Genomic DNA, 27301 nt, shown 5'->3' with positions numbered 1-27301 from the left:
CATCGCCGACTATTGTAACGCACACAGATCCGCATTTGCCGTGGCCAGAGCGTGGCACGAGGCATGCGTGTTAAGGACCTTGGCAGGTCTGAGAGTTATATGACCAAACAGAAGTCGCGTCGCAAAGCGCAGATCATCCTAATCGACTTCGATACCGCCTCAAGACCGCGGTCCACCGCGAACGTAACGTCCACTCAGTAAGGACATGTTCATCCAGCCAACAACCAACGCATGCGAAAGCGCACATCCAGCCGCCTCCGGTACGGACTTCCCCGCGGCACATCGCCTGCGACCTGGACCTACCCCACTAGGCACGCTCGCTGCCCCAAACATCAACGCGCCGCGGTGCAGCGACCCTCGCCCCGCCACATCCGCACCCGCACCCACACCCACCAGCCCGTAGAGAGCACACTGGTGCGAGGCGCGTGATCCGCCGACCACAAACGGCAGCGGCGGGCGAGCGGGTGGTGCCTGTGGGCGGGGACCGCGGCGGAACCGCCCGTTCCGCTCGGAGGCACGAGCGCAGCGCGGGGACCGCATCAACCGGAGGTTGGGCGACCCCGGGCTTAGAAACGGCCTTGGCTTAGTGCTCAAAATACGATTTGAAAATGGATTTCGGGCACGCCAGTTCAGATTTCCGAAAGTACGTCAGTGTCGTCTGATTCATTGGCAGTCTCCAGCATTCCTAAGCAAAACTTGCAACAGCCTGGGTGGTGGCGGGAGAGTGGGTGGGGGCATGTGCATGACGAGCCCTCTCGCCAAGAACATTTGGTACGCCGCCTCCGGTCCCAGTAGTTTCTGCGTCGTTGGACACGAGCCGCCGCCGGACCCTGGCCGGTCCTCGGGAAGCTCCAACGCATGAGAACGTCCGCGACACCAAACTGGCCTCGACGCGCAGGTTTGGCTCGCAAGCACACAGGCTTTGATGTCACCGACGACTCACCATGGGTATACATGCCATCATGAGGGGACAGAGCGGCAGGGGGGAGGCATGGGGACATGTCCCCCTAATTTTCCGCAAGTGTGATTTGTTCCGTGCAAAACATGTTCTTCGTGCTTTTCTGATCCAAACATACCATTTCAGGTCTAGTTGCCCTCCCCCCCCCCCGCAGTTCAGTCTGAGACGTCCATCCTGATTTTCCCCCGGCCACAATCTCAGAGACGTAGTTACATGTATGCGGACCACTGAAGACGCATCATTTTTACTCATCTTGCTCATGTCCTCTAAACTAGCCCATGAATCCTAACACCCTCTTGACATCCTTGCACCACCCACGCGGCCACTCAGACTAACACCGACAAAACAAGCTCGCTCCCCATGACCGATCGTCTCTGGTCGGATTCTCGCCAGCTGGCTGGTTGCACCGATTGTATCGGGGTGCTGTTGTGAAGCAACCGCTGTTGCAGGGCGGAGGACGCTGCCAAAAGCCACGGTCACAGCTGCGAGTATGCTGCCTCAAGATCGAATGGAGAAGGCCAGGTGAGCAGATGGCGTTTGTAATGAAGCGACAGACAACGTGCAGCTTACTGACATCGCTAAGGGCACAAAATCATAGGTTTATTGATGACAATATATTTATTCATTCCTCATCTTCATCATTACTTTATTTGATAAATCTAAAGGTGATGCGATGATAACCGCGATGTCAGCATAGCGTGTGTCTGTAAACGCTGAGCATTGGGAGGGGGATCTGTTGACATCACAGACGACGGGCAACGGCGTGTTGTCGCCAGTGAGGACACGTGGAGATCTGCAGTGACGCCGCCGCCGAGTTCAGAGATGTTCTAGCTGGCGGCAGTCGGCCAGCCGTCATCACAGGTCAGAGGTGTGGCCTGCCTTGTGACCTCCGGTCGGTGGTCGACACTGGCCACGCCGAGGTGGCCTATCCGGTCCAGGTCGGCCCACCGTCGCCGCTGAGCCGGGTCCAGCCGTGCCTCCAGCGGCCAGTGGGCGCGAGAGACGTGGCAGTCAAATAAACAAACAGACGGCGCCGTCGCACCCGGTTCCCCCAGCGAGGACCCCCCCCCCCCCCCCCCAACAAGCGCCCGCTTCTCCACCTCTCCCGGCAGGCGCTGACCTCACTGGCGGGCGAGGCGGAGTGAGCCGCCCGCGTCAGGTGGAGGCGGCCCTCAGGCTCGTGGATAACGCGGGTACGAGCGGAATTCGATGGGAGTTCGTGGAGGTGGAAGTGAGTGGAACGGAAATTCATTCCGCTAATGTGTTTCGCTTCTTCATGGCGTTTTGATAACGCTCGGTAAGCCACAGATTCTCGCTCAGCGCAATGATCGTGGCTTAAACAGCTAGAAAATAAGCCTTTCATTGTAAGCACAATAAACATGACTTAAACGACCCCATGTGCGTGCATATATACATAATAAACATCCAATGCAAAGGGCAAACACAATTAATGAACGTATACTTATCACCATGGAGTTGTGTGCACACATGCCATCCTAGCAAGGACTGTTCAGAGTCTCCCCCGGCATGAAACAGAAGACGGTCCCCCAAGCCTTAGTTTGGGGACCGTCTTCACGTACAAACCACACCCACATCCGCCTGTCGCCAGGGCCATCACCCGCTTTTCTTGGCTGCTGCAATCAAGTGCAGCCGAAGGGCTTCCTCGAGAGAACCACGCAACAGCCCTTCGCTGTATCCGGCCTCTTACAGCAATAAACAGGGCGCCGAGAGGTGCCGGCGTGGTGCGCACGCAAGCACGCCCTGCCGGGGGCCCGGGTACGGCTGGGCGGGTGTCAGGCGGCAGTGCGGGGCAGCGGACAGGTGGAGGGCGAAGGGCGTGTCCGATTAGATGGAATCGGAAGGAATTAGCCAAAGATGTGGTGTGAGGTAGTAGCGTGGCAGATGTGGCGGCGGCGATAACAACTCTTGAAGTTGCCGCCTCTTTTTAACTTTTGAACTTGAAGCTGAAGGAATTGAAGCACCCCTCCAATGAAAGGGGCACGTCTTGGCAGCTTGCCTGCCCGATCTCAGCTCGCCGTTCTCTAGCCATGGGAGATGACGGTTCGCAGCGAGCTTCCCCTGCCCCAGGAGATGGTTGTGTGAAGACCCAGCGCTGGTCTCACCCGTGGCGATGCCCCTGCTGCCGCTGACGGTCGAAACTTCGAGGACACTTCGGTCAAAAAGCTGGACGTCGTGGCATCCCACGCCCGCATGCTCCGTGACAGGACATGTCCTGCGGCCTCGCGCAGGTGCTGCGGGGGCCGTCATCCGCTCGGTGTTCGCGGAAATCGGAGGATCTCCCGTGACGTAGACTACGTCGGAGGCTTTTGTTTCCATGGTTACCGTTTTCGCCCGAGTCAGTGGCAAGATATCAGACTATGTTTCGCCCACTTGGCTACGGGCCACAAGAGCATGGCTGGAGGGCGGAGGGAGCTCGAGGTACCTCAGAAAGGCTGCAGATGGAGAAGATGACGACGAACAGGAAATAGTGGGGGAGGATGATGGCGTCAGAGTGTTTACGATAGCGGTAAGTGAATGTAGCTTAGTTAGAAGCTAGTAGCCACTCGAACTTCTGAATTGCACTGATCTGTGCGGCTTATCAAGACCAGAAACAAACTAGCCCTCCAACTGAACCAGCACCACCTCGGTGGTGGGTTCAGCGTCCAGCGTTCTGCGTTCTGCGTTCTGCGTTCTGCGTTCTGCGTTCTACGTTCTACGTTCTGCGTTATGCGTTCTGCGTTCTAAGTTATGCATTCTGCGTTCCGCGTTCTGCGTTCTGCGCTCTGCGTTCTGTGTGTACAACACGTTACGCTTGCTCCGCATCCTGCTTTGAACTGGCTTGTCCAGCCGTCTTCACACCCGAATCATTTCGTTTGCCTTCGGAATAAAACAGCACAAAAACGAGCTACCTGCCATCCGCGTATTTAGAGGTCCTACTCAATCAACCTACCACGTCGGTGCCTGCATATCACAGACAAATCGGTCGGCCGCGATTCAAGGCTAACCTGCATTCAGGTGGTTATCGATGAGCACCAGGGCACCCACATGTTTTGGTGAGGTGAGCAGGTGTTGGCTTGGCAGAAGATACGACATTGTCGTATGTCGTTCTGTTGTTCGCCTTTAATCAAACGTCCCAACACCGTATGTGTGTATTTGAAGCAAATGTCAACACAATGATTTCGTCAAGGTATTTCACCGTCTCAGGTGTGAGTATTTCGACTGAGTGGAATTCAGTTACATCTGAAGTGCGTCGAATTCGAGGCCCGACGTCAACTCGGCTCGATCCGTCTAGGTCCAAACTAAACTGAAGTTCTAAACTGAGGCTCTAGGTGCAAAAACTGTTGCCTGAGAGCCAACACCTAGCGGTCAAATACCTGGAACACCCAACCAACCTACCAACAACCAGCCTACTAGCAAACAACCCACCAACAAACAACCAACCGACAATGAACGAACCAACTGACAAACTCCTTCCACAGAACCTCATCCCGCCAGCTGACCACAAACCGACCGCAGCTAACCCAACATTGACTAACGGCAGCCTAGCACCGATCAGGGCCACTTCGACACGGACGAAGGCCAATACAACACCGACCACGACTAGCCCCAGAAAGAACCGAGACCAACCCAACAAGAACAGGGGCTAACGCAACATGGCCGCCTGGAACTGACCCGACAAGGACAGGCACTGACCATACATGGCTAAAGCCAAGCCCAGCAGGACCGGGACTAATCCAACGCAAATCTGCACGAAGGCCCACCAACTGCTGGGGCGGTGACGCCGGAAGCGGGCGGACCCCGCACCGTGTTCGGTGAGCCGTCCACCTGCGCACTGCACCACCGCAACGCCATCCGTGCATGTCTCGGACCATGATCCGTATCGGACGACACCGTCTGTCTGTGTGACGTCGTGCACCTGTATGTGACGTCACCCGCCTGTGTAACGTCACGTGCCCTTCTGACGTCACCTGACGGACGTTTCCCGTCGCCAGCCGCTCCCGCGAGTGCGGCGACCGCAGAACTGAACCAGGCAGGCAGATCCCGACCAGGTCCAGCCCGGGTACTGGGACGGATATCTCCCGTCGCTGGCCGCTCCCTCGAGCGCGCTTCTGCAGAACTGGCCCCGGCAGGCAGACCCCGACCAGGTCCAGGCCTGGTACTGCGTCACCACCACCGTCACTGCGGCCCGGAGGGCAACCTGAGCTTGGTCGCTGCGGCCTGGCCCGACCGCCCAGCTGTGGTCTACGGTCGAGCGAGTCGGGCTACAACAGCGGCGGTTGGTGGAAGAGTGCAGGCCTTGGTGGAGGAGCGTGGGTTTCGGAGGCGTTGCCTGGGGCTGGTTACGCTGCGCCGCGCAGGTCGCCGCCGCTCGTGACAGCCGGGTGTCTGAGATGCTGCTGCCAGCCGCGTAAGAAGATCCGCGTCATTGGCAAATGTTGAGGCGGCGATCCCGGCTTTGCTTCGTTCGCGCGGTCGCATTCGTCACAATCCGTATAATGCTCACTGCCAGGGGTGAGGTGAGTAGGGGTTAGCGGTGAGTTGGGAGGATGGCGGGGGGGGGGGCTGAACCAGGAAAAATTATTAAATCTACACCCGAAGGTCGCCAACACATGAACTTCTAAAGTTTAACCCACTTTACTGGCGAGGGGCTGGAGGCCACGATGAGGGGCTAAAGCCTCCCCCAACTGAATACGAAACTAACTGGACTACTACCCATCGCAGCTGTCTTATCCTTGCACTGCAAATGTTGATTATTGGCGTAACCAATATTTCAGCACAATAACGACATTATCATTACGACAACAGTACTACTGCTATGACAACGATGGTTCGTAATATTGTATCCTTAACATAACCATTACCAGCAATAGTGCTAGCCATCGTCCACCTATTGGTCGCACATTCTCACGCAGCATTATCGCCATTATCGTCTCAAGGTCTTCCCCGTCATTACCAATATATATCCCACCAAAACGACAGCAGTCTCAGCGTCCGGCCGACATCCGCGCCGGCCGAACCGCCGATTCATCTTCCGCCAGGGGACGGGATAGCGCGATTGTCCGCCGCCCCGGCCTCCAGAAGATGGCCGCTTCAGCGCGTTGTTCGATGCCAGGAGGCGCTCGCCGCCCGTTGCCGGTCTGCCAGGAGCGCAGCCGACTGGGGACCAAGGGCCCTCACAACGGGTGCGTCATTTGACACCCCGGCCCACGGCTACACCCCCGGTGACGCCCCTGACATCGGCCCTGGCCCACAGGCGCTGGCCCTGGTGACGCCCCTGACATCGGAGCATAGCGGGCCGTCTCAGCAGGGCGCCATGCTTTGACCCACGCCGTCACGGCGGAGAACGGGTTCGGGCTGCAGTGTCATGGAGGAGTAAACAATGAGCCATTGGAACGCCAGGGAGAACTCGTTTGAGCCGAATCCCTGCTGCAAAAGTATGCGTTGATGGCTGGTATCACTTTGTGGGGTTACAAATTACACGGACTTGGAGAATCACAGAGCGATGAGTTACTCTGATTCCATTTTATCCGGTGCACCCACGTAAGGCCGATGCTTTAAGTGGCCCAATGCACCCGAACAAAACTTTCAACGTCGCAGGCAGGTAAACTTGTGTTATAAGGGTAGTCCCATGGTTTCAGAGCATCGTCATACGCTCTGAGATGGCACAGCACTCCAGCTTCTCTCCCTGCGTCACGCCAGAACAGCAGCCTCAGCAGCATCATACCAGCAGGCGGGGCACGGAGCAGGGGCGCAGCCAGGATTTTCTTAGGAGAGGAGGCGGGCGTCGTTGAGGACGAATTGTGTCGATGTTCGACTTGCTGTCAACAGCTGTCTATGATGAAGAAAAACGCGGGCCTCGAGGCAGGGCCCCTCCCTTGACTGCGCCAACGGTGGACAGAATAACCCTACCTAGCACCAGTCTAGCATCAACCAGCAACAACCCGGTCCGCGTCTGCCGCGTCGAACGCAACCGCGTTCGTACGACACTGAGCCAGGCCAGCTCCGCGGACAGCGCCACAGCAGTGCACCAGGCCAGCCCGCGGCCAGCGCCACAGCAGTGCGCCAGGCCAGTCCCGAAAACTGCGCCACAGCAGTGCGCCAGGCCAGCCCCGCGGCCAGCGCCGCGGTATTGTGGCCGACGCAGCACCGGCACTATCAGCCGGCGGTCTCCCCCAGGCGGCTTCACGGGCCTGATTAAAGCGGCCAGTCTGACCGACGAGATTCTAACGGTAAACACGTGCGCGGCGGCCGCCGTGCGGCGTACGAGGAAGCGGGGAGGCGGGGCGGGAGAGCGAGACGGGGCGACACGGGCTGTCGGCGAGACCGTACAGGGAGCATGGGGAACACGGGCTGTCGGTGTGACCGTACAGGGAGCATGGGGACCACGGGCTGTCGGTGTGACCGTACAGGGAGCATGGGGAACACGGGCTGTCGGTGTGACAGTACAGGGAACACAGGGAAACACGGGCTGTCAGCGAGACTATACAGGGAACACACGGAAGCACGGGCTGTCAGCGAGACTCTACAGGGAACACACGGAAGCGCGAGCTGTCGGTGCGACGGTACAGGGAACACAGGGAAACATGGGTTGTTGGTGCGACGGTACCGGGAGCACAGGAAACAACGCGGGATATAGGGGTTACGGTGCATGGAGTAGGTAAAGGCAGCACGGGGTGTCCGGGCGGCGGAAGGGCGGATCACAAGAGACAGGTGGTGAGCTACCGAGGTACGAATCACACGAAACAAGGGCCTGCGTTAGCGGACATAATATCCGGAGATCAAATCCAGAGATCCGGAGCTACGACACACCGGATGTCCGGACCGCGGTCCGACGACCGCACGGACCGAGACCGCACAGAACACGACCTACCGAGACCACAGGACGACACAGAAACACGAGACACGCGCTACCGGGTCTGTAGCGAGGACCTCGTGGCTCAAGGTGCACCGGGGACCGAGGCCTGGTGTCCAGGTCAGAGAGCAAGGACTCACCTGGCTGTGGCGGGCCTTCTGTCGCGCTGGCAGGGCCCGGTCGCTGTTGCACGTCCAAATCCAGATCCAGCTCCAGCTCTAGCTCCAGCTTCGGCTTCAGGACCAGCGCCAGTTCCAGCAGTGGCTGTGGACGTCTTTCGTTCGCTGGGGCAGCTCGGTCGATATCGGCTGACGGTGGATGCTCACCGCTTCTCACTTGCGCAGGACACGTCTCACCGCTTCTCACCGCGGACACTCGGGCTTCGCACGCTCACCGCTTCTACCCAGCACTCGGCGCTCCTCACCAGCAGTCACAGCATCTCACCACTGGCGCTCACCGCTTTTCCCTAGCACTCACCGCCTCGCAACGGCACTCACTGCACGTCGACAAACTCTTACGGTGACGCGCACTCCGAGGTGGTTTCTCTCTCCGCCGTGTGTACTAAGCTATGCTCCGCCCACGCGCGTCACAACCAGTTCCAGCTCGTGCCGCCGCCCTCAGCTCAGTCCTCCGCGCTCTTCCGCCGCACCTGGGCCGGTACCCGCCTCGCAGCACCGCGCCTCCACCCCGCCACACCGCACTCCACTGGCGACCCGCCGTGGCCGCCGCCGCGCCGGCCAATAGTAGGCGCAGAGGCGGCGTCAGCGACCGATCTTGGGACAGACGACACGCATGGGCAGCGACGGGGACCTGCCCGTTCCCCGTGACTTCCAGGCTCGCTGTCAGATACGTGTCCGTGACGGTGCGCTGCTTCACCGACGCCGGTCAGCACCACCCCCTGTCTGCGCCACTCGATGCGCCCCTGCTCCCTCTGCTGCGCGCGCGCGCGTGACGAACCGCAGCGCCCGCGGGCAAACTCACCTGCTGTGCGCGCGCGCGGAAGCAGCGGCGCCGTGCGAAGCGCCTCGTGGCGGCGGCGGCGGCGGCGGCTGCCGGCGCCACGGAATGTCACCGCGTTCCCACCGCGTCGCCGTCCACCCGCGGCAGAAGACGCCGGCGCAGACGTGACGTCACCGGGCAGCGCAAGCCCCGAGCACCCGCCCACCGCCGCGGCATTCCGTGCGTCTGGCGGCGGCGCCGCCGGCGGGCGCGGCTGTGGCGTGAAATTCCTGCACGGAGGCGGCGGAGCGCACGGGCCGCGGCCGCGCCGTGCTATCAGCGTCGGTCCTCGAGCGGGAGAATGCTCGGTTTGAATGTTGTGAGCAATGAGCATAAGCTCGTCGAGGGCGAGATACGAGGCCCGGCCAGCGAAAGATTACGGACACTATCGTGAAGTGCCCGGATGTTTGAGGTGGTTGAGTGACGCCGGACGTTTAGGCATGCACGCGGCGAAAGTCTCCGACGCGGTGATAGTTGATAGCGGCAGCGTGTCACGGTCGCGATCAATACCGAGCAGTGAAAAACACCCCGTGTTGCCGCTATTTTTCGGCCGAGTCGATCAGTTCATTGATCCGATTGGATGTCAATACCAATGCCAACAACAGCCACCACTGACCGCTGCCGTATGCGGTCGACCTGAAGGACGGAGCCTCGGAAGGCTGGAGTCCGAGTAAGTTGGTTTCTGCAGGCCACATCGTAACGGACCCGATGCTGAGCCGACAGTGATGCAGCCATTCTAGAATGCATGTGACAAGTCGTCATCAGCGCCAGATGCTTCTCAGCCCAAGCCAACCCTTGCCGGGCGATGAAAGACACATCGTCGACAACTCGTTGCGATTTGCGCGCTTTCGACAGGCTTTGCAAAATTGAATGACTATAGACCTCAGCTTAAATATCGCGCACGGATTTACGAAAGTCATCTGGATGATAATGATGATGATGATGATGTTGACTTGGGCTGCAGGTCCGACTGCCGTAGTCATACAGGGCCCATAACGCGATCTAGCTGAGCTGCCCGGAGTTAATTATTTGCCATTCCAGTTATTCCAACTTCTGGGTGTACCGGGGAAAAATGCTGACAGCATGCTGATTTTCACGAAGTGGACGGTTATGTGACCTCACCGTATTTGAAATACCGCTAGTCCTCGACCATGCGATCAGGTCTGGAAAACTGGAAACGGCCGGCGAAATCACGCTTCAACGAGCTTCATATAAATGAAAAGAATGTTCATAGGCCCAGCAATGCGGGTCAGTTTTACAATGGCAACATGCAATTTACTTCTGGGTACGTCTTACACCAGCGATTTGCATGAGAATCCTGGTAAGTGGCTTGTGGAATGGTGCCTTGACATGCAACACAGGCTGTCAATGCTGCCTTTCGTACATCGTGTCAAAATATAGGTTCACGCGTTTCAACGGTCGTTATGAATCGTGTTATAGGTAACGAAGACTCGAGCTTCGGTCCAGAGACCGGTGGACATCCACCCTGTCATAAGCCCGGCCCGGTCCACTGAGTAGGACCAGACATGCACAAGTCTTGATCAAAACGTCCAAAGAAAAGTTGCGACCTCAGGCCCGAACCATATTCTACTGCGACCGTGCGCGTCCCCACCAACCGGGCGGCGCTTCTATTGTTTGTCGGCGCGAAGAAAGCGAGCCGTGGTCAAGGGGCGCGCTGAAGGTCACGGGTCGCGGCGGTGTCAGCGGAGGTCAGCTTCGCGGGCGGGATCGTCATTGATGTCCGCTGTGCGTGGGGAACACCCGACTGACGCGCAGCCGCCCGGCCGAAGCCGAGGCAGCGATGACGTCACAATGTCCACTGCCCGGGGAACACGGGACCAAATCAATCCCAGCCGCGCGGCGGAAGACGGGCCAGTGATGACGTCACTAATGTCCGCTGTGCGCGGGGAACAAGGGGCCAAATCAATCACAGCCGCGCGGCCGAAGACGGGCCAGAGATAACGTCACTGATGTCCCCTGTGCGCGGGTAACGCGCGACTGTCGCGCAGTCGCGCGGTCGAAGACGGGCCAGCGATGACGTCACTGATGTACCCTGTGCGCGGGTAGCATGCGACTGTCGCGCAGTCGCGCGACCAAGCCGAGCTAGCGATGACGTCACTGATGTCGATTGAAGCGTTTGCGTAAGCGCTGGCGGTTGAGGCGGCAAACAAGGCGCCGCCTCACCACGTGCAGCTGTCGTTGACTGATCGGCACGGGACATCTCACCCTACACGCGACCGGTCGCGGTTTCTATCAGGCTTACACAGCGCTCCCTCATGACACCCACGTCTCCACTGATGACATCCCCGTCACGTCACGCGCCTCGTTTCATCACCGCTGGTACAGCTGATTACGGGAAAACGGGGGCATATGGGCTGTGGAGAGTCCGCCAAGGGAGGACACGACGCGGGCTTGCAAAGCCAGCTGCCGTCGTGTTGTACTGTGCGAGACGGAACCAGATACACGTCCTGGTGTATGTGTCGGGTCATTGAGCATTGTCGGCTGGTTTTGGACCATAGCCATGAACAGCTTCACTTTGCTGGTCTAGCACTGAGGAAAGCGTTGAAGATGAGCGCAATGCATAAATGCACGGTAATTGTCCGTAAACATCGATCAGCAAAAACCGATAACAGTAAATAAACGTCCATCAATGATCGCGGGTTTGTCCACGGTGGGTTTGGCCGGGGTGTTTTGGTTTCAGCTGTACGGCTCAGTACATACCCGACTCTTGAGGGAGTGCTTCAAGCCGATGGCTGGCTGACTTCGGTTTCCCTGCGGGCATGGGACAGTCTGTAAGACCTGATCACCTACAACCGCCCTTGCGTACATGTGTCCTTGGGTAAAGCACAGCTGTGAAGCGATTCACTAGTGTCATGCGACCTCCAAAAATTCAACAGCAAAAGCGGCAACAACAAAGTTAATTCCTTAACACCACTCAACCCTGCATAGGTCATCAACCATCACCCATCACCCTGCGTAAGGACACATCGCACACATCAGTGACTCCATTGCAAACTGGTGCGAAGGCGAATTCGCTTAAAACGAGGCACATCTCCATGTGGGTAATATAACCGGATGTCTGGCCGCCGTCGTGGTCATGGCCAGACGTCACGGACGTGGCCAGACGCTACCGACGTGGCCAGACGTCGCGATCGTGGCCAGACGTCACGGACGTGGTCAGACGTCACGGATGTGGCCAGACGTCGCGGACGTGGCCAGACGTCACGGACGCGGCCAGACGTCACGGATGTGGCCAGACGTCGCGGACGTGGCCAGACGTCACCGACGTGGCCAGACGTCGCGGTCGTCACGAACGTATTACAATTCCGCATACCACTACCACAACAAGGAACAAAATAAATCTATAAGCCATAAGCCACCGCCCAACTCTCGCCGCCACGCAAACCAGGTCCGCGTAAAAGCATGTCGAATTGAGCGCGTGAGAAATTCGAAGCAAAATCGCGTTGTGGTGTTTCTGAAAGGATTTCAGAAAGTTGTCCTGTGACACGATAGAGCGGACAGTGTACGGCAAATTGGGATCTTCCAAGTCTAGCTGCATTACTGCACCTTCGTGGCACTTATTGCGGAACTGTATGCCAGCTGTATGTGATGGGAATCAGAACGGTGTGGGCAAGACTGGAGGTCCGGGGTTCATCAGTCTTTCATAATCCGTCAGTCAGAGCTCCATTCAGGGAGTCGTTTGTTGTATCCGGCGACATATCGGCCGCGGCAATAAATCACAGACGCTGGAGGCCTATAGGTCACACATTCGATGATCTGCATGTTGTTTTACGCATGTCGCTGACGACTCTTAACTATTTAATTAAGAATGCTGCTGGCACCCATTTTCAGGCTGACCAGCACGGAATGACACCATTCGATTCACAAAGCCTTATACTTCGTTGCAGTGCATATCAGGTGCGAAACCAAAAACTCCAGCACCTAGCAATATTTACAGCGAGTGGCAGTGGACACAGATGCGCGTGGCGGGATGTAAGCAGGGCTTCTTTGGAAGTGGAGCACACGTCAAATTCTCCATGACACCGACTTGAAAATTTGGTTGAAACCAAATCTGACGAGCACAAAAGTTATTTAGGGAACCCGAGACTGCTATGACTCATATGCAAACACGCCTGTCCCCACACCTCACGCATAAAAGGGGACTAAATGCGTTCGCTCTTAAACTAACTTGCACCAACGGTTGGCGGGCATTTCCGATCGCTTTGAATGCCCATACTGCCACCTATATCAGCTTATGTCAGCGCCACCTATACTACACCAACCTTTCCTAGCTGACAAAAGATGGCGCCGCGGGCGGCTGCGTTGTACTCGCGATGCAGCTGGTCGTGTTGTCTCTGGATTCGGCTGAAAAACAAAGTTCAGTACCATTGAAAAATCAGCCACTCCGTTCACAACAGTGGTAAGAGAGTTGCGAGCCACAGCAACAAGGATTACAAGAGAAATGTTTCCGAACAGTAAGAATTCGATCCAGGCATGTGGTCACGACTTCGCCAGGGAACGGCGAGTTTGACAGAGGATCCCCGCAACTCAAGCAAGCCCGCAGTTTCGCTCTGGCGCTCCCAAATTCGCTTTCTTGTCGGATTTGGCCCACTCCTCTCACCCAGGAAGGCCATTTTCACCTAAAAGTCGTGCCTTGACGGCTCCAGGAGAACCAATGCACTCCTGAAAACGCCACACAAGCTTATTCGTTACCATTGCAGTTTCAAATAAATTTAGGAGCCCTGCGCGCGCCTGGAGATCACCTAATCTTCTGAATCGTTCGGGACAGTCCTTCCGCCTCTCCCTTGACTAGGTCCTTGGTTTGGTCATTACGTGGAATGGCGTCATGTAGCAGGTGTGGCAGGTGAAATGTTTTGCAGGTGTGGTATGTGTGACAGGAGTGGCGGCGGCCACGCCAGGTTTGATTCCGACCTTTCGTCACTGGAGGGCGCTCGCTGCGACAGGTTTGACATACCCACGCGCCACTATCGCCCAGTGGTCTCGCTAATCGTTGCCCCCCCCCCCCCCCGCCCCTCCCTTCCCTACCATGATCTGCATCATCACCATCGCCGTCATCATTGCCATCGTCGTCGTTGTTATCACCGTTGCCATCGTCTTCGACATCGCCGTCGTCATCATCGTAAGCAGACTATAGCGTCACAAACGCTGCTAACTACGGCATCTACCGTATCGATGGGCTATCAAAGCCGGTTTACCCCGGAGCCGAAAATAATTGTGTCAGCTTAAGCTGTGTGCTGTACATGCCCACTCGGTTATCCAACGACCTCGTCACCAAATAAGCGTCGCTGGGCGCGACATGCAACTGGTTACAGTAGCCAATGAGACGTACGGACAAAATGAGTTTATGATTACCAAACTGTGGAATTGTATTCGACAGCGTCGTGAAAAATTAAACTGGATTCTGACGAAGAAAAGAGGGAGCTAACGCCCCCACAAGCCGCCCCCCCCCCCTCGGCTGCGCCTTTGATGCTACTACCACCACCATCACCAAAACTAACATCATCATGCCAATCACTACCGTTGTTATGGTCGACGGGGACGATAATGGCGATGACAACGATGTGAACGACTGGCCGACAAACACCGACGACTGGGAGCCACACATTACCACGCCCAAGGATTGCTGCCACACCGGTGGCGGCCGTCCGCATTCCCGGCCGGCTATCCGTGTGACATCACTGGGTAGCAGTTGACGGTTATCTTGCAGCCCTAGCACTGGCGGCCGCGTCCTAACCCCGCCAGTTGTGCGTCTTCCCACGACAAGGGTCCCCGGCTTCCCACGCGGCGCCACTGAGCCACTATCTCGACACAGGAACGTTGTCCGTGCCGCGGCGTTTTGGCGCGCTAACTGACGCGGCACTGCCTGACAGGTTGATTATGTTTGGCGATGGCTTACTTGGCTTGCGCTTGCAAAAATGCACCTATCGTGTATCACAATGCCGTAATGGTGCCGACAGCTGGCCACGGTTGGACGAACAAGCTTGTTGGCAGCTGCCCTTGTCAACCTTGACATGACGCATCTGCCAGCCCCACCTTGCCTGCACCAAATTGCGAACTCAGCTCCACCTCGTGTTTGCATGCATAACTGAGCATGATGGCCGCGGGGCCGAGACCGCGCTCAGTGAAAAATTCGCAGGCACCTGATCAATGTCTGGGAGCACTGAAGGCTTGCTAAGCCACTGTCCATATCGCGTGCTCGACACGAACGCGACACCAAGCTCGGTGTAGCGCTGAGTTTCCAGTGCCGGTTCGATCGGCGTCATGGAAACTCACGTCAACAAGAACGGGACAAGATGCAAATAATACAACATCTGTTATGGCCTTGCATAGCTAAGCTTGGCGTGCACAGAAAAGAACTGGCTTGTGTGAACTAAAGAAGAAAGCGGTAATCACAGAGAAACTAGAGCATAAGACAGTCTGGAGTTCTCTGAATATAGCTCATCAGTCTGCGGTAAATACTAAATAAGCGCCAGGACAGCAGTGAAATGAATGCGTGATTTGTTTTGGTATACTCACGCAAGCAATGGCGGAAGCACAAATTATGATGACGATGATGATGGGGCATAGGAGCACACGGAGCACATAGGGCACACGGGCATAGGAGCACACGGGCATAGGAGCACATAGGGCACGGCCAAAAGTCATTTAGCATCCATAACGAAGGAGTACAAATCAAAAAGCATAAATCACAAATGAGAAGCACAGAAAACAATCAGTGGCAGAGTATGAAGGACGTTATTGTCCCGAATTACCCCCAATAAAAGCATTCGTCAATCGCATATCGCGCAAACATTTGACGTGAGCTTGACTGCTTCGCTTCCCTTGAGAAGGACGTGAGTGTTTCATTTCACTTGACGTGAACTTGACTGTTCTGCTTCTCTGGACGTGTATGTGACTGTTCTGTTTCTCTTGATGTGGACGTGGCCGTTCTGCTTCACTTGACGTGAACGTGACTGCTCCGCTTCACCTGACGTGGACGTGAATTGTCCCGTTCACTTGACGTGGACGTGACTGATCCTCTTCACTTGACGTGGACGTGACTGAACCGCTTCACTTGACGTGGACCTGACTGATCCGCTTCACTTGACGCTGACGTGACTGCTTCGCTTTACTTGACGTGGACGTGACTAATCCGCTTTACTTGACGTAAACGTGACTGATCCGTTTCATGTGACGTAAACGTGACTGATCCGCTTCTCTTGACGCGGACGTGACTGCTCCGCTTCGGTAACAACAGGTCGCGGCACGTATGAGTTATTACTCTCCAACCAGCGTTTGCCTGTCTCCATATAAGCATTCAACATTGGACAGCGTTATTTTTATGGCGTGCGTGACATGGCTAATTTGTGTGAGGAAAACCGGGCAGGACACTTCCCTACGTGACCGATTTACAGGCTGGCTGCAGCCTTCATTTCTTGCAGTGTACCCAATAACATCGCGGCAGTCTACCTTCACTCCGCTTGGGACACAATTACACGCGCCTCGAGCCAGGAAAAACAAGCTGTTTTCAACAGCGGCTAGGGTTGTGGCCCACTTAACAAAGCTTTGCAGCGGCTTTCCTGGGTGCGCCGTGTTTAATCACAGGGTGTGAACACGTGCCGAGTCAACAGTCACTGGCGGGGCTGTGGAGGACAGACCGCCCGAACCTTTCCTGAACTGGGACAGAGAGCATGCGCCGAAGGCAGGAAGCAGCACTTATGAGCGTGCAAGGGCGCATGCAGGAATTCCTGATGGGTGGGGGGGGAGGGGCACACACAATTTTCCACCGAAAACCCCTTTTAGCGGGCGTCGCAGGCGCCAAAAGTTTATTATACAGCGCAAGCTGTACGTACGTTTTCAATCTACTTGCCTTTCGTGTGCATCTTGATTGGTAATTGTTCCATTTATTCACATGCATCTTAACCCATACACGTGTTTGATACGGCAAGCACGCCCCTACCTCTCCTCGGGCACGCCCCTGTTGGCAGGGGGCGTTTGCGTGGGCGTGTGGAGTGATCTTTGGTAGAACCCAGAGCGTGCCAGCTTTGAGCTCTATGCCTTGCGTAATGCCGTCTTAGCATCTGGGAGCCAGGCTTTGCATCTTATTGGATGGTCAGAGCTTCACAGCCTGAGCCAGGCCCCCACAGTGGATGGTTGGAGGCCTAAACAATGGTTGGAGCGAGAGGACCATGTGCTATTCGAAATCTGCTTTCGGTCGCGCGGTTTTATTGCGACAAAATTTCATTTAATGAAGATCCGCACCATTTCTGAAGCTTTAGCCGTCAGCTATATGATATAGATATGCATAATGGGCACACACGGGCACGTAAAATACATGACAGACGGACATACTCAGCCTTAACAACTGTCACGTTTCTGTGACAGAACCTCCCTTTCCTCGCGCGCCTACCTGATGCTATCCAGCAGCTGCTTCTGCTCCTGCTGCTTGATGCTGAAGCTGCAGCGGTTCTCCGAGGTCACAGCCAGCTCTGCCTGTAGCAGGTTCAGCCGGCGTCGCTCCGCCTCCAACAGCAGGCTCGTGACCTGCGGCAGGTCCAGCAGCATGTTCACCTGTTCAGCAGCATGTTCACCTTGCGTCGGGTCGGCTTCCAGCAAAAGGAAGAACACGACCACATTGCACACGGCTGCTTAGCATGGATTTATCGTGATGTGACGGTGTTTTTATAGGTGCATTAACGACGAATGGAACACGACCTAACGTATTAAACCACTTCTCCAAGTTTCGGCAATCATGCGCGTTTCACATAAATTTTCTACATCACTAGTGAATTACCATGCTCAACAAAAATGCTGGGGCCAGAATAGCTCAATACTCTGAAGCAGAATTTCTCAATACAGCTCCTTGCAAGCAAAACAGCCTGTTTTGCTTGCAAGGAACAGACCAAAAACGGTCTGTTTAGACCTCTAAACAGACCAAAGACGGTCTGTTTAGCATGTTTATACACTGCTATGCACAGGTCATACAAAATTACAAGAACTGAAGGTAACCACTGGCATAGATATGTCCGGGTGTATGAAATGTAGACTGTTTTGATACCCGTAAGTTGATATATGCCGTTGAGAATGTACACCTGCCATTAACCTGTCCCATCATCGACGCAGCGATTTTCTTATGAATTGGGTGTGTGAGTGAAGAATGTGAACGGAATAGAATATCACGGTTACAATGATTGATCAAACCATCGTCTTCGTCTGGCGTGTAGGCATGGAATGGGATGTAATAAAATGGAATGGAATGAAATGCCAGCACCACAGCCCTCACACATTTTCCAAAGAAACAACTAAATGGTTTCCTGATGTCAGATAAACACGTCCTACAGCTGATGCACGGCAGAGTAAATTTTGAACGAAAGCTACGCTTTGTACATTTGGTGTTTTGGTGCGCTTGAAATGAATAACAGCCACCGTTTTGCCTGGGGCATTGTTCGGAACGGCCATATACTGTTGGGTGCCCGCGATTTGCTCAAAACGCACGGCGACGCGGTTATTTACTTGGCATCCAGATCCAGAATTATTCGACTTGCAGTTAATCAGGTTAGATTATCAGTAGTAGTATGAATACTGTATTTCCCATTTGTATCGTATATTTTTAGATTACATCATTAGATTGGAATAACTATTTAGGTGATTGCATTGACTAGATTGGCAATGATCCAGAAGGCATCGTCGCCCAGACGCGACATCACATGAGCTAACGTAGCATTTGTTGGCACAAAGGAGTGGAGCCAGCAGCTGCCGGTCAGTGACCCCAGTTCGTCAAGACTGCTTTTGTTGCTGTAGCTCAGCAATGGGGAAAATGGTGATTGCTGCACAGCAAACCTCGGCCTCGTCTGCAGTGCCAGTGAAAGTGCTGCCTTGTCCCGGTATGGTCAACAGGAGGCTATCGTAATTTGGGGTTGACTGTAGCATACTGCGGGTGAACGAAATTTGTTGCAAGGCGTAGAACAACGTGGTGTACACGTAATCTGTTAATTCGTACGTTTCTACCACGAGTTTCTTCCAGTCCACAATTGTTCCCGCACATAGAAATAAATGTAATACATTTGATGAAGGCGGAGATTGGGGGGGCACGTGTCGCCGAGGACCAATACGTTGGTCATCCTTGTTTGACGGTTTGGTCGGAGCAGTTTTACCGCACTAATATGATGAACGTGAAAAGTCGTCTGGGAGTCCATGGACTTAACGACACGTCTACCGTAAAAAATAACGCGACCGCAGTTCCCGCCTACTGTTTGCTGGGATGTGGACTACAGTAGAGCCCTGTGACTCACACCAAACAAATCAAGCCGGGATAAACACACAAATCACGCACCCCATCAAAAACTACCGTGTCATCACAAGCCATTTCCAGCCACAGCAAACACGCTGCGCGATGACAGTCCACGCCGAATGATCTTAAGTGCCACCGTTGTGCTTTCACTGATGGGTAGCCGGGGTTAAAGCAACAAGGTTCAATGCCGCCAAAATGAAAGAGCGTCCCTCGCCCACAAGGGACCACTCTTCGGACCACTGTTTGGACCACGGCCGCAGTCCGAAGACGACAGCGTGACCATGAGGTCATGGTGATGTCCGAGGTCATGAGGTCAGTCCGAAGACGACAGCGTGACCATGAGGTCATGGTCTTCACGGATCTCTTGACAGTGCGCGAATGTAATGTCAATCAGCTGCCTGGGAGCCGATAGGAGCCTGCATGCTCGGTGGTCAGACCTTCAATGTGTTTCTGGTTGTGTCACTGCTCTGGTTTGGAGACCAAAGTGGGTGGCATTTAAAGCTTATTGTAGTCGATGCGCCTCACGAAGTGCGCGCGGTTTCGTATACGTTCTTTCGGCTGGCATCAGTCGAAAAATCACGCAGGGCATGGCTGATATCACATTTGTATGATGGGCAGTCTTCATGTCAAGGACGACCACTGACAAATTTTTGAGCTTACGACTGGTTGCGCCGGTACCGGGCGTATCTAGCATTTTTATGAATAGAACTCAAGCACAATAAAAAACAGGAGCACAGGCGTCATGTGGTAGATTTTGTGTAAGGCAAGTATGACCAGTGTCCTTATGTATTATGTATTGTTACAGTCGCTGTTTCACCGCTGCCATCCGTGAAATACCCATGAAATATCGACCGCGGAAATATTGGCCAGTGAAACACCAGCCAGTGAACTATTGGTGAAATGTCGGTCAATGAAATATCGGTGAAATGGCTCGTCAAAGCCCTGTAAGCGCTGAAATATTAGGACAGAAAAATGCGCACATGGGGATTGCACAGCATGCACAACACGAGTTGCACTACGTGCTTTTGCACATGGTATAATCCATAGCGCGCGCACACGCAAGCACATGCCACTTTCAAGCCAACATAAGCTCATCACGGTCATTGCACACCCGTAAGCATTCGGAACAATTCTCACTTAATACAACGTCAGTTATCTTAAGCTATCTCTAGGCAAAGCAATCGAAGCAGATCGAAAAGACGCAATCAGAGGAGAAATTCCCGGCCCACTGTGTGCTTTTTGATATGGGTGGTTGAACCCACTGCTAGCTAACGAATCTCAAGCTGTACTAAACACCTCACATATGACATGCCTTTACATCTTGACATGAGCAAAACATGTCTCCTGGTCCTGGTTTTTCGGCATTATGGGTGTAGAGCTTTATGCTGAACTGTCGACCTTCAATATACCAGAAGGCACTGGTTTAGCGAGCTTGCAGAGCAAACATGGGCCATATTGCTAATACCCATAGTTTTTGACAATATTTGTTTTGTATAGCCCATGTTTCAGTATCCGGTCCCTAGTATACTAAGGGTCGACAACTCAGCACGAGAGCTCCGAATTGATAGTTTTGCATCACCATTAATCTCTTGAATGTGCCATTGCCAACGTCCGAAAGGTTTTTATGTGAAACGCCATGCCTTGGCCGAATGTTAAGTTTGAGAAAGGCGGGCCAGACAAACGACAAAAACCGTGCGAGTAGGTTTTGAGTTCTCATGGTGCAAACTTGACTCATGAGCATAGAGCTCAAACCAACTATGTTGCATGGAAATTAGGATTACTATATTTCACACTCCTGAACACACTGGAAACCCGTCTTTGCTTTGCCTTCACGGATTTCAACGGAGGTCCTAACAAGATTTCACACCTGCAGACGCCTGCCGACGTTATTTTAGGGGGGGGGGGTGTTACCCGGTGAGGTCGAACTATTGGTTCCGGGCCAAATCATTCAAAAAGTCGCAGCCCAGATCCACTCCCCTCCTCCCGCCCCCCCCCCCCCCCCCACCGCTGGCAACCTCCCTGGTTTTTTCAACTTACCTCCAGCTGGACGCCGTACAAGTCACGTGACGTCTTCTCGGGGTCACGTGGGTGTCCATTGGTGTTTATCTCCTCCAGGGTCATAGTTAGAGCCTTCTGGCCATGGGGCTGGAAGATAACGAAAACAGGTCAGTAAAGTGTTCAGACTGAACGAACATGATGTGACGTGACGTGTCGTGCCGTGACGTGACGTGACGTGACGTGGACGTGACGTGAACTGATCTACACGTTGTCTGTATGGGCGACTACGCAAACGGAGCCGCGATATTGGAACGCGGCCGGGTGTCGATCTGATCTGATCAGATAGCCTTGTTTGATCCGATCCGACATAATCCAATTTGATCTGATCTTATCTGATCTGACATGATCTAGCATAACCTGTCGTGACCTAACCGGGTGTGACCTGACCGGAACGGATCTGAATGGGCCCGGTCTGACCCGATCTGATCTGGCCCAACTTCGCGTAGAATAAAACATCGCGACTTTTCGATTGAGCTGCATTCCGAACGACATACGCGAACATTGTACAATGCGCTTGAGCGAGCGGCGCGCGTTGTCTTCGTTTCACGGTTTTGCCTCTTCTATCCATGCGCGACGCTCAGAACAGCCTTATGAGTGATTTTGCCATTAACCCTCCACAAAACAATGACCCCGCAGTTGTACTCCACGACCGTCGATGTGCACCACATGTGCATCCGGTTGACAACTGCCGCCAGCAGTTCACAGTGGAGGCCCAAAAAAACGCGAGGCGCTTGGACTACATCCACAGGTGTAGGAACAAGTGCGGCTGGGGTTCATGACCTCTGCGCGTCAGCCCGGTTCGCATGGTCACTGACAAATTGCGAAGCCGTAACAGGTACCAAACGTGATCATGTCCACATTGTTGGAGCGTTTAAGACCTCAGGGGACATAGTAATGCTGTAGGCCGACATTTCTCCGGCACCTGCGGCACTTGATGGGGTGATACATTGGTGGACATTCTCAGCGTTGTATGTGCAACGGAAAGAGCAGTGAAGGGTGGCCTTTCCATTAAGATTCATCATGTATTGCCATTATTCTCCATTATAAGTACTCGTTTTTCTCCATTACCTTTAGCCATTATTCTCAATCATATTCCCATTATTCTACATTCTACATTAACCATTTCTTGGTTTATACACACGCAGCCTGGAAAGCATCGTAACTCGTACCATACCAACAAAACATCATCAGCGATGGGTCTGCCCGGCCCTTTGTGTTCGCCTGTCAGCTGCTTAGCGGTACTTCGGTCAGATGCATCAGCGGCATATTTATGACCAGCTGCAAATATGACCACGATTTATGCCGCGTCACGGAGCAATGGGCCGCGAGGCGCCTCGCGCGAAAACACCTATCTATCACAGGCCCCCTCCCTCCAGCGGACCTCCAAAACGACACCAGACGCGGCCACGTCCTTGGTTCGTCGCGCAGTTTACCCGCCCAGCCACGTCTTTACCGCTGACCTGGGGTCAAAGGTCGCGTGGCCCGTGCGTGCGGCGCCTCGGGCGTCGGTGGTCCGGCCGCGAAGCGAAGCGCGTTGCGCGATTGATGGTCGCTGCCGTTCCGCTCAGTGAGGTGGTCTGGTGCGACTCATGGGTGAAGTCGCTTGACTTTTCCCGCATTCGTCGCATTAAGGAGTCGCGTGGGTGATTTATTCGAGTTGTTTTAAATCGCGCAGATATGACCACGGCTTGCCAATGAGCTGAAAGCCCACGCTCATCACCAGCATTGGGTGAAGCGTCGTTGAAGGACCGGCAAACGCATGACATGTCTACAGACTGCAATGTTGCGGAAAACCTCTGCCATCCCACAACTATTGCGAGCACGAAATGATGATTTATGACATCAATTGACGGCAGAATACACACTGCAACATTGGAAACTTCCTGATTTCCACCATCATAAAATGTAGCAATAATCGCCGTTAAATGATCTGGGAAGGCTGGAAACAAAGGGAGCGGATCATTAACATCACACTCACCATCCGTGCAGTATTGAATTAGCCTCCGTGTATTTAGTTCAGTCCCATGTGTCGTCGCACCACAAGCAGTGAATGGTTGGTAGAGCCGGCTTTCGGGCCTCCGACGCCTTTATTGCAGGGTTTCTTCTCGTGCTTGGCTGACTACGAGCATGAACCCTTCGTAACAAAGGTAAATATAATGGAGAAACGGAACGTGCATTACTCATCGCCATTGTCTTCTGCCTCTGCGCAGCTTTCGGGTCTGGCTTAAAGTGCGGCGCATGAGTTTGCAGGAAGTCATTTGCGCTTTTATTGCAACGCTGGCTGGATCTCATGCGCTGACGATTAAGCTCCTAAGGAAGAGTGCTGTGCAGCGCAGATTCATGCCCACCGTGACCACAAAGCACCCATCGTAGCCCTTCCGCGCACTGGTTGGTGGTTTCATGAGCTGGCGCTGCAGTAACTAACAGCGTGACGCGCGCGCTGCGGCCTTGCCACAAGATAAGAGGCGACCTGTAAAGGCGTCCTGGGCTTGCCTGGAAGCGAGGTTCCCACCCATGTCATTCTTTTCGGAGATCCCGGCACAGTTTCACCGCTGTTCCGGGACATGCCGCGGGCTCTTCTGACTTCTGACTCCTTCTCCCACCGCGGTCGCCGCCCGCCCTCTGCCGCAGTTCTCACCCCTTGACCCCCTCATCGCGGCGGCCCGCGCGCGCTCAGCAGCAGCCGGCGCCGATCAAACGAAGACGCCGACCCCGCGACCCAGACTGTGACCCCTGTGAGCTTTCAGAGCAGGTGTCCGGACGCTGACACGATCGTAATAGTCAACGGATTAGTCAGCTGCCGGAAGCCGATGGTGACGCTGAAGCCCAGCGCACTTCAGCTGCGCGGAGAGGACGTGGAAGAAGTGGTGGACAGGTGCATTAGCCGCGTCTCTGGAATGGAATCACTGGAATCACTGGAATGGACCGCTGCTGGCTTCAGTCCTTGAATGACGTCATTCCTTTAGCCGACACTTTTCTGACAGCACTTTTTCGAGCAGACATTTGTTTCGGACGTTAGGACAGCGGAAGTGCAGCAGAATAAACATCGCTGCAAAAACAGCGTCTGGTCTGCTTCCGTCTTCCGTCATCGGTAGCCCTTATCCTCAGCGACCGTGTTCTCTGATTCGCAGTGTTTCCCTGAACCGCAGAATGGCAACACGTCCCAGGTGGTGTGGCTGCAATGGGACGACGCTGCGGTGTGGGCTTGTCGGTCTACTTCGCAAAACTCGTGCTACTCCCGGTCTACTGAACAGTTTCCCCGGGCTTGATTGAAAAGACAGTGGTCGATTCTCTAATGGAAAGCGAATTGCATGAGGTGGTGAATTCTGAGGTCAAGGGTGGTTAATCACAACAAGTATGGCACACGCTCAGACGCAGTCAGTCGTGCGTGACATACCTGTCTGTGGCACCATGGGTAGCTACCTCAGATGCTTCGCAAGTAACAAAGTGCCCCAGGAAGCGAAATCAGCGAAATAGTTCCCGATTCAGATAACGGTTTCAGCCCCCTACCCTTCCCCCCCCCCCCATCATCGGGAAGAAAAAGAACCAACGTTTGGGAGAGGATTTTTTCCTCGCACACATCGAGGGTGGATTTAACCATGCTCCCCTGTTCAGCCCACTCCCAAATTTACTTTGAGGAACCACACCCTTGGGCAGAACGCTTGCATGATTCATCTCAACAGTATCACCCACCCACGGCGTCCGCCCTTCCTGTCAGGATGAGGGACAAATGACGCCATTTTGCCTCAGCAGCTGGAAGCGTCGTAAAACCCCGCTGTAGCACCAATAGCGTGGAACAGCGCCGCGTGAACTCCGCTGACCGTGACCTTTTGACCCGCCCGGACTGCCCGCGGCGAGGTGAGTCACGTGACCTGACAGGAGCGCAGCTGCAGTGGGATATAGCGCCCGGCACTCCAGCTCTGTCCCAAAGGTGGGTTTTTAGCATATCGTTCCTGTTTACCCGCCGGTTTGCTCGCCGGCTGCTAGTCGGTTGTTTGGTCAGGTTTGCCTATGAGTGCCGTGTTCACAAGAAGTGACAACAGGTAAGGCTGGACGCACATCACGAACCGCCCAGCCCCCAGCTGGCTTACTCGTGGTCAGGAACACACCACAACGTCGCCATAATATCATAATTCCTACAGCTTTCTGCGTCGTTTCCCCACGTTCCCGAATGTGAACGAAAGCATCGGCGTAAGGCATCGGCCAAAACTCTTGATCAGGTTGGTAATCTGCAGATAAAATCAGGCTTTCATCAGGCACGATCAAGCAAAATCCTTAATTATTTCAAACAGCCTAGCCTCTGGATAAGACGCGGGTTTTCTGAACTGCTACGAGATGATCCGAATGCCGCTCTTTGCGCACAACATGCCACAAGACGACCGGCAGATGCGGGAACACTGCGAGCTAGCCAGCGCAAAGGGTGAAGTACAAGGTCTCGTCAGGTATTCGATATCATTTGCCTTGGGATCGCGGGAGCGCAGGCAGCTGGCGGCCGGATGGCTCTGGTCATATTAGCCGTGATCAGGGGCGTATTCAGGCGGGGAAATGGAGATGACCCCGGTCAAACTCACCGTGATCAGGGGCGTATTCGGGCGGGGCACTGTTATGACTCCGGTGATACTGGCTGTGATCAGGGACGTATTCGGGCGGGGCACGGTTATGGCTCCGGTCATACTGGCTATGATCAGGGACGAACAGGCGGGGCACGGTTATGACTCCGGCCATATTGGCCATGATCAGGGGCGTAATCAGGCGGGGACACGGGGATGACTCCGGTCAAGCTGATTGTGATCAGGGACGTATTGAGGCGGGGGCGTGGGGATGACTCCGGTCACGCTGGCCGTGATCAGGGGCATATTCAAGCGGGGACACGGGAACCCTCCTCTGCCCCTGAAAAATGTGTACATGCATGCGATCCAATATCGGAAATAAAAGATCGCGGCAGGCATGCACAAATAAACCCACTGAAACATGCGATGATATGATACGCAAATGAAGAAATTTTAGGTGTCTCCTGCGAACCAAAGCGAGTTATTCGCTAAAACTTTGCAACTACGCTCGCCCCCGTCCCCATCCCCATGTCACGGAGTTCTCGATACGCCCCTGGTCGTGATTTGCGGCTCTACTTTTCAGACAAAAGGTCCTGGCATTCCCACCAAGGTCACGACATCCACCGCCGCGCCCTTGATGCCTGTCCAGTCTTTATTGGTCGGGCAGCGATCGCCAGTGATAAAGCCACGAAGACAGAACTGCCGGCGATTTTTGCCCACGTTCGGCAACTCATTGAAAAAAACCGTGGTCTGGTTGATTAACGACGTGTCGATTAGGGCCGTGCTTGTCTGTGGGAGCTGACAGTCGGTGTCAATTATGAACAGAGTTACGTCGCATCATACGCAGCCCTCAAACGCTGCACACTCTCTCCAAGTGTGTGGATCGTGCGGGTAGCATGCACCTAATGCGCTGGACTGTTGTATTTCGCTGGATGATCATGCCGAAATGGCCATTTAAAAGGGGGGGGGGGGGTGTAACCGTCGAACGCTTAATGAGCGCACTTGACACTCTCCTACGGTAGCAAGGTTCGCCTTCTAAGATGCACCGATTCCCAATGTTTAATGCACGACTGTACAAAGCATTACGCTCCTTTTGAGAAACAGGTGAAGAACATTTTCAACGTATCTGATGCATGTCAAAGTACTTCTGGGGAGAGAAAAAAAAACTTCCGAATGCCTGTCGTCGTTATCTCTGTGCTGATTTAAACCCACCGTCATCCGCGTGGGAACCAGCGGCGTCGCTAATATCTTGCCTAGAATGGTGCCACACTGGGTCTTGAGGAACTCAATCACCTAACCGATGCTCCTCGTCGCTTATAGACCCTGTGGATCCGAGGGCTTTTAAGGCCCAAATTATATTCTGACGTTTCGGGGCTAGTTGGTATCCTTCAGAAATCTCACGGGTGTCTTCAGTGACCAGTAAGCACTATGGTCTGCGGCCCCAGGGGCCCTTACCACCTCCAGGGGGATATAAGAGCCCCCCGGCCCCCTACTCCCTTGGCTACGTCACTACGGTGGGGATGCCATAGCGAGCAGTGTCACAAAATCAATCGCCACATCAGCCGGAACGTCACGAGCGGAAAACCCGACAA

General features: G+C 54.6%; 1 protein-coding gene across 2 annotated transcripts in view; it reads right to left on the bottom strand.

Moving 5' to 3' along the window:
- LOC119104458 (ras-GEF domain-containing family member 1B) overlaps positions 1-27301 on the bottom strand; it is a 148148-nt gene that overhangs the window by 103935 nt on the left and 16912 nt on the right. The window contains exons 2-5 of one of the 2 annotated variants that reach the window (XM_037228164.1): positions 21139-21246; positions 17221-17354; positions 13094-13175; positions 11532-11582 (exon numbers count right to left, since the gene is read on the bottom strand). In XM_037228164.1, coding sequence (XP_037084059.1) covers positions 11532-11582; positions 13094-13175; positions 17221-17354; positions 21139-21222 — 351 coding nt within the window. In that variant the 5' untranslated portion in view covers positions 21223-21246. Of the gene's footprint in view, positions 1-7951; positions 8528-11531; positions 11583-13093; positions 13176-17220; positions 17355-21138; positions 21247-27301 lie in introns of those variants that run through there. The other variant, XM_037228163.1, reaches the window with a different exon arrangement.

This window comes from Pollicipes pollicipes, unplaced genomic scaffold (assembly GCF_011947565.3).
Source record: "Pollicipes pollicipes isolate AB1234 unplaced genomic scaffold, Ppol_2.1 Scaffold_6052;HRSCAF=7182_pilon_pilon_pilon, whole genome shotgun sequence".
NCBI classification, from domain to species: domain Eukaryota; kingdom Metazoa; phylum Arthropoda; class Thecostraca; order Pollicipedomorpha; family Pollicipedidae; genus Pollicipes; species Pollicipes pollicipes.
The sequence above is the reverse complement of the archived record's forward strand: the minus strand, read 5'-3'. Positions and strand labels throughout refer to the sequence as shown.